General features: G+C 62.6%; 1 protein-coding gene across 1 annotated transcript; it reads left to right on the top strand.

Annotated features, from left to right (window-relative positions):
- Positions 1-4,035: 4,035 nt before the first annotated feature.
- On the top strand, positions 4,036-7,678 carry GPRIN2 (G protein regulated inducer of neurite outgrowth 2). The gene has a single exon (XM_006147744.2). The coding sequence runs from the start codon at positions 4,037-4,039 to the stop codon at positions 5,372-5,374; it is 1,338 nt and encodes a 445-aa protein (XP_006147806.1). The 5' UTR covers position 4,036; the 3' UTR covers positions 5,375-7,678.
- The last annotated feature ends 21 nt before the right edge of the window (positions 7,679-7,699 follow it).

Raw genomic sequence — 7,699 nt, 5'->3', positions numbered from 1 at the left:
TGTCAGATGCGGCTCCAGCTGTGGGGTGTGCATCCTCCCACGAGATCAGAGTGGGCCTGGCTGGGGGGTGGGGACCTAGGGTGGGACAAAGCTAACCCGTGGGGGACGCGTGCGCCGGAGACAGGAAGTGAGAAAGCACCCCCAGGGGAGACGGCTGCTGCAGTCTCTCATCCCCCCTGGGGCTTTCCGCCCGGCACACAGGCGGTTCTCCAGCCCTCGGGTTCAGAACTCTGTGCTCAGTTGGCCATGTGGGATCCAGCTGTCTTAACCACCCCACCACCGGCTGGCCCCGGGGGTGTCTTGATGGCTTCTGAAAAGGGCCCCCTTCCTTTCCTCTCCCCAGTATTGGTCCCCGTGACACCTCAAGCTCAAGTCCCCTTTTTTTTTTTTTTAAGGGATTTTTGCTATAAGGCATGTGTGCTCATCAGAGAGACAGAGAGAATGAGAAATCACCCCCAGGAGGTATGGCCACCCCACAGTCTTCTCTTCCATTCTCCTTTTGGGATTTGGGGTATACACATATACACACATGGGATGAGTTTCAGCTGGGTCTGGGACTCAAACCATGGTCTGCCATGTAGGAGTCTGGCGACGTAACCACCGTGCCATCTGTTGGTCCCTCAAGTAACTCTTGATGGGAGGAGATTATTATGACTACCCCTGTTGCAGACAGCCCACGTGCCACTGGGTTGAGCCTTCACAACAGCCCTGGACGGTGGGGGGCTGCTTCTGTCTTGCAGATAGGGGAAGCTGACACTCAGAGAGGCCTGGTGTCCATCCGAAGGTACATGCCCAGGAAGGCAGAGAACCGGCATTAGAAGCAGAGCCTCCCTTTCCTCCTCCCCCAGGCTCGGGGTGGGGGGCCTTCTTGGCTTGCTTCAAAGTGTGGGGACAGAGAGCACAGGAGGCCACCTCTCCCTGGGCCAGGTCGTGGGCGGTTCTCAATTGGCCACTTTTGGCAGTGGGCTCCTTGACTTTTCTGAACTGCCCTAGGCTTCACAGTGTCACCTGCCACGCCTGGAGGGAGAGTGGGAAGGGGGCAGCAGATGTGGAGCCCCCACTGGGGTCTCTGCTCACTGGCCTTGTGCGTGGCCAGCCTTGGGTGCTGGGCAGCCACTTGCAAAGGCAGGCCTGCAGGACCTTTGCTGATGGCTCCTCACCGGGTCATGGTGGGCCCAAGGGTCTCCCCAGTCTGTCTCCTTGGGGGCAGGCCAGTCTCTTTTTTGTTGTTTTCTTTTTCTTCTTTGGAGAGGATTTTGCTATAGGGTGCGTGCGCTCGCCAGAAAGACAGAGACAGAGAGACAGAAAGTGAGAAATCACCCCCCAGGGGGGATGGGCACACCACAATCCCTTCTCCTCCATTCTCCTCTCGGGATCTTGGGCACGCACGTACACGTGCCTGGCGTGAGTTTAAGTTACCGGGTCCAGGACTCGAACCGCGATTGGCTACATGGGAGTCCAGTGACATATTCATTACGTCAACTGCTGGTCCCCAGGCCAGTCTCTTTATGGCCTGTCTCCCTAGGAGGGTGGAGGGGGCTTAGTGGAGGCTGTGTGGGGTGTCCAGGTGGGGCCTCCCTGGCACTGGGCGGTTGCTTGCCCACTGCCCTCTCACTTTGGCAGCCTAAGAAGCTGCTAGGGAGCAGGCTGGGGGCAGGCTTTGCTCCCACTGGTCACTTGCTCCACTGCCATGTCATGAGCGCCACTGCAGGTGGCAGGCTCGGGTGGGGTGTCAGGGCTCCTGTCAAGTCTGGACGGTGGAGGGTGGTAGTGGTAGGACGGGCCTGGGCGCTGAGGGGAGAGGCCCTCAGACCCTCGCCGGCTGCGCGCCAGGTGAGTGTGGAACCCCTTTAGCTTCGGTCGTCTCATCTCCAGGCTAGGATGATCTGTCCCGTGAGGTGGCCTGACTGCACGTGCATCATAGGCTAGGTGCCTGGCCCATGGGTGTTACCGTTGTCATCGCTGTCATTGCCCTCCCGCCTATCCGGCCATCTGACAGTGCCCCAAGGGTGGACCTGGGTCTGAGTCCTCTGGCTGTGGTCTTTCCCCTGAGGCCCCCAGGGAGCAGGCAGGCTGGGACGCTTCTTGGCTGGGCCTTGTTCGGAGCTGCAAGGTTTAGTCCAGCAGCCAGCAGTGTGGCCACTTAGATTTGAATTACTTCATATTTTTAGTTTTGCTATAGGGTATGTGTGGTTGCCAGAGCCAGAGCCAGAAACAGAGAGACAGAGAGAGAGAGAGAGAAGTCAGCCCCCAGGGGTGATCTCTTCTCCTTTCTCCTCTGGATTTTGGGCATGCGTATACACATGCCTGGTGTGTTTTTCAAGCTGCTGGGTCTGGGACTTGAACTGCAGTTGGCCGTGTGGGATCCAGCTGCTTTAACCAGCACACCACTTAAATTTAAAGTGAGAAATGCAGTTTTCGATCGCAGAAGCCATTGTCAGCGCTCAGTGCGCACACGCCTGCCTGCTGGAAGGCGTAGGGGACACTGCAGGAGGCTGCGCAGAGCTGAGTCTGGGCACTGTAGTGGCCTTCAGAACCTTCCTCACTGTTGGCTGCGACCGCCATAGCTGCCTCCCGAGCTCTGGGGACAGCAGGAGGTTTGTAATCACACAGAAACTGAGGCCTGGCTCCCTCCCCCCGCGTTCCCTTTCGGGCAGCCACGTTCTCCTGGCCAGGCTGGTTGGTTCCCTGGCAGGCCTTATCAGCACAGGGTGAGAGGGCAGGGCCGGGGTTGCCCAAGCTGCAGCTGTTACCTGCCGTCCCTGCCCTGTTTCTCCAGCTGGTGTTTCCTGGCAGGGACTCCAGAGTGATCTGAATTCACACTTGGCATAGGGCCCTCCCCGCTCCCAGCCCCCTGCTCCCTCAGGTATCTGAGCCCACAGCCTCTCGCCTTCTGCCCACCCCGCTCCTTCCATCGGGGCACCTGCTCCTCCTCGCTCTCCAGGCCCAACTTCCCTGGCCGTGCGGTCCTCCAGAAAGTGTGCTCCCTCACCCAGAGTGAGCTCCCCTCGGGTGTGCCTTCTGGGGTCCTCAGCACCCTCCTGTGGGTTTGTCTCGTGTGTGTTGTTCTCTCAGGCACTGAGTGCCAAGTACGTGTCAGGTCAGGGCTGGGCGCTGGTCAGAGGCCAACAGGCCACCAGCCTGGCTTTGCCAACTATGGGCTGAGGAGGCTGACCATTGGCCAGGCCGTGCCATCCAGGCCCACGATGCCCTGCCAGGGTTGTCCCTCCCTACTGGAGCACCGTTCACAGCACAGCCACCCAGATGTGGCCCGTGTCCCCCACGGCTGCCTGGCAGGTAGCAGCTCAGGAGGCAGCTGCCTTGACTGTGTCCCAGAGATGTGCCAGCCAGACCAGGCCAGACTAGAGGGCTAGGGCGCGGAAGGACCTGGAACAGCCCTCCATGTGCCCTCTACTGGCTGTCCCCGTCTATCATAGACCCTCTCTGACACAGGCAGCGGGCCTCGGCGGGTGGTGCCGGGGGGCAGGCTGAGAAGTCAGCAGTCCTCTGAGCTCATTGGCTATGTCCTCTTGCCTCAAAGCCCAAGTCCCACCCACTAGACCCAGCAGACGTGACCTCTCCTCGCTTCCACCCTTGCGACCCCAGAAGCCGGCCAGTGACGCCTCCAGCTCCATGGTGCACGGGCCCAGGACCTCCTCATTGCTGGAGGTCAGGCGTCTGCAGGGTCACCCTGTGACATAGTGCAGTGCCTGCCATTGGTGCCCACAGTCCCGTCGCTGCCTTGCACGTGGCTCTGAGCAGTGTGCGGGCTGGGCTGGAGTGGCCCTGTGTCCCCTGTGTGCCTGGCCCTGAACGCACAGCAGTTCAGCCAGGTGCTGCCACCCAGCTCAATGCCACTCCCGTCCTTTCTCTCTCCTGCAGGCAGCTGCCTTGCATGTGGCTCTGAGCAGTCTGCGGGCTGGGCTGGAGTGCTCTGTGTCCCCTGTGTGCCTGGCCCTGAACGCACAGCAGTTCAGCCAGGTGCTGCCACCCAGCTCAATGCCACTCCCGTCCTTTCTCTCTCCTGCAGGCAGCTATGACCTCCAGCCGCCCTGAGCCGGGCTCCCGGGCTCCCCTGAGTCCCTGCCTGCAGCCCCTGTCCCGAAGCTCTTCCAGCCTGCTGGGTGAAGGCCGGGGGCAGAGGCCCGCTCTCCGCAAGAGTGCCAGCAGCACCGTGTGCCAGGCCCAGCTGGGCGAGGCCAGCGCCACTCCCCAGGCCCCGGAGGAAGAGGGATGCCAGGCAGGAAGCACGGAGCAAGCGTGGACCTCCAGCATCCCCCCGCTGCCAGGTGCCGTGGGCCACTGGAGAAGTAGCACCGTGGGCAATGTGTCCGCCGTGGGCGCTGGTGACTTGTGTGGCCTGCGGGCCCCCAGCACTGCCGCAGTGCAGAGGAGTCACTCGGACCTGGTCCGCAGCATCCAGACTCGGGAGCACAGCGGAGCTCAGAAGGCCAGCCTCAGCTGCTCGGCCCTGGGCGGCTCACCCCTCCGCAGGGCTCAGCTGCGGCCTGTCAGTCTTGGCCAGGGTGGCCGGGAAGGGGATCTGGCTCCTGACGATGGGACTTCTAACTCAGCCTGGGAGCTGGAGGAGAGTCGGGGGTGGGAGCCACCTCCAGACCTGGGAGGCACAGCTACCCACAGCGGCAGTCCCCAGCCTGGGCCCAGAGCTGCAGGGCAGCCAGCTGCCAGCTCCTGCCACGCTATGCCACCAGGCGCTCTGCTCTGTGGCATGAGGGAGGCAGCGAGGGAGGCAGGCTGTCACCCTCTGCCTGCTGCAGGGGCCCTGGCCTTTCCCAAACTAGTGGCGTCGCTGAGTGAATCCGGGCTGCAGACCCAGCATGGGGTGAAGTGTCACTGCAGGTGGCCAGGGGGACTCCACTGCTGTGCCCACCCTCGGGGTCCCTCTGGTCTAGCCACAGAGCCTGGCTCCAGGACCAGGGATGTGTGGACCATGACTTCCACCAGTGACTTGGCCCCCATGTGGGTGTCCTCTCCATCAGCCCAGGATGCTGGCGTGCAGGTGGCCCCCATGGCAGCCTGTAAGTCTGTGGCCACCAGCCCGTCCCTGGAAGCCCCTGTGGCTCTGCACGTTTTCCCGGAGATAACTCTGGAGTCTGGCCTGGAGGAGGTGTCATCCCCAGTGCGGGACGTGCGCTGGGATGCCGAGGGCATGACGTGGGAGGTGTATGGAGCTGCGGTGGACCCAGAGGTGTTGGGTGTGGCCATCCAGAAGCACCTGGAGATGCAGTTTGAGCAGCTGCAGCGGGGACCTGCCAGTGACGACAGCCTGTCTGCCGAAGGCCGGAGGGGGCCGCTGCGTGCGGTCATGCAGTCCCTGCGGTGCCCCAGCTGCTGTGGTGCAGCCCCTGAGTGAGAACTGTGGCCCTCGGATTGGCCTAGGCCCACGGACTCAGTCCTATGCCAGGGCCAGTGGGGGCCCCAGGTCCCCTGGGCCTGCCGGGAGCTGGGCAGGTCTCACCTGAATGTCAGCTTCCTGCAGGCCTGCAGCCTGGGCTTGCCCTGCAGCCTGGGCTCGCCCCGCCACCTGGCTGCGTTGAGAGGGCTCAATTCCCAAGAACGTCTGGGGTCTGGAGTCTGGGTCAAGACCCAGCACTGTGCACAGGGAGCCTGTGCACTGTAGAAATACTTGACAGGGGACGCTGCCGTTCATCCAGGACTCTTGGCTGCTGTAGCTGAAGGCCGCACCAATGAACAATGTATTGACGCAAAGTACGGGTCCCAGCGTGGAAGGGGTTGCTGTGGCCACAGGCTCTCTGCGTGGACCTGCTCACCATCCTGTCTTTGCTCGAGTGAGACGGAACTACTGACGCCCGGCAGGCGACAGCCACTGCACCGTGAATTGGACAGCGCGAAGCGGGCTCAGATTCCAAGCCCGGCTGGTTGGGCTGGAGCCGTGTGCGGCACACGTGGGTGGGTTCTGTGCGACCTTGAGCAAGGACGTACTGAGCCACGTTCTGTGCCAGGCTGGGCAGGTGTTGCGGAGAGCAGGACAGAGGCTGCCCCTGGCTTGGCAGAGCTCATGGGGGGCTCTGAGTCTGACAGATGGGCTGCCAGGTTTTGGGGGTGCCAACAACTCATCACTGTGTCTGGGGCTGGCCTCAGGAAGGGGAGGGCAGGGGGCCACCTGCCACAAATGTGCCAGTGCCTGAAATGAACCATTGTCACCTTGTTCCTCTGGTGGAGGGTTTATTTCCAGATAGGATTCTTCAAAAGACGGTGCAGGCATGGGTGGGGATGGACGGGGACTAGACCGGGGAGGCTGGCTGTGTGTCCTGGGCGGGGGCTCCCGCCTGCTGGGGAAGGGCCGAAGCTGAGCGGCTGCAGGGTTTGGAAGGTGTGTGGGCCGTTTGCCCAGTCCTGCCCTCGTGCTCTGGCTGGGGGAGGGGACCCAGGGGCTTGGCACAGTCTGCCGTCCTTGGCCAGCGACGTCTTCAGGCTGCGGGGATGGGTGTGAGCTTGTGTCCTTACCTTGGAACAGAACTCCCTGGCTGCCCTCTGAGGGTACCCGAGGGTTAGGGTGTAGCCATGGCCGGCCTGCCCCTGGGGCCCCTTCTGCACCCGGGGACCCAGCCCTGGGCCTGGCCCTTGCAGAGCTGGACACCACTGGTGCAGCGATGGGAACCTATTCAAGCAGGAGCCACCATGGACCAGGCTGGTGGAGCCAGGCGAGCTGGCGGCTTCAGGCTGTGTCCTGAGCCCCACCACGGGGCACTGTGGCCTAACGCCCCTGTTGCAAGTGCACCTCTTTGCGGTCCTGGGCCTGTCGGTCCCTCTGTGGTGTGGGGACCTGACACTCTGGGAAGCGCCTGGTGTCATGCCACCTTCCAGCCTGGCCCTGCCCCAGCTGAGGAGCCCCAGCCCGGGGCAGGTGGGAGAGCGTGAACACGGGCAGGCAGGTGGCGGGAGGAGCCCTGGGTGGATGGATCAGCCTGCTCAGGATCGGGGTGCCTGCCGGGACTTTGGTGAGTCCCTGTGGGGCAGTTGTTGGGGTGTTGGTCAAATTGGGAGGCTGGCAGGTCCTGGTGTGACTGAGGAAGGGGACTTCGTGAGCTGTAGAGGGTGGGGTACCACATTCCAATTGAAGAATAGACTGTCTCTGGGCTGCCAGTGGGGAGAACCGGGCATGGGAGAGGTGAAGAGATAGGCAGGAGCCCAGGGGGACGTGGCGGGGGACCCGAGGAGAGGCCTGTCCAGGAGTGGTGGGGTGGACAGCTCGGGGGCCACACAGACACGTGCGCGCACACACACACACATGCACACGCACACATGTGCACAGAGGTCTCTGGTTGGGCAAGATGGGTGAGGCCATACATGGGACCAGGGGAGGCAGGTGGGCAGGTTTGACTGGGCAGGGGCAGGGCCAGGGCCACATACACGGGGTAAGACCAGTGAGACACACTTTCTCTGTCACGTACAGGTTCTGCCTGGCCGCTCTGCCGCCTCCACGCGGTACCTGGGCCAGTGGCAGAACTGCACGCCCAGCTCCTCGGGCCGAGAGATGTGTGCAGGTGGTTCCGACCCACTGGCCGTGCCCCGGCTGGGTACTAGAGCACGCTCCTGGTTAAACCCTTGCCTTGCTCTTACCAGCCCGGGCTGCACAGTCTGCCCACAGGTCTGTGGAGGGACCATGGCTTAACTTGAGATAATGGCCAGGAGATCCCTCACCCTACCCCGTCTG

The sequence above is a fragment of the Tupaia chinensis genome, unplaced genomic scaffold, assembly GCF_000334495.1.
Source record: "Tupaia chinensis unplaced genomic scaffold, TupChi_1.0 Scaffold000221_1, whole genome shotgun sequence".
Taxonomy (NCBI): domain Eukaryota; kingdom Metazoa; phylum Chordata; class Mammalia; order Scandentia; family Tupaiidae; genus Tupaia; species Tupaia belangeri.
This window is presented reverse-complemented; position numbering and strand designations above follow the sequence as displayed.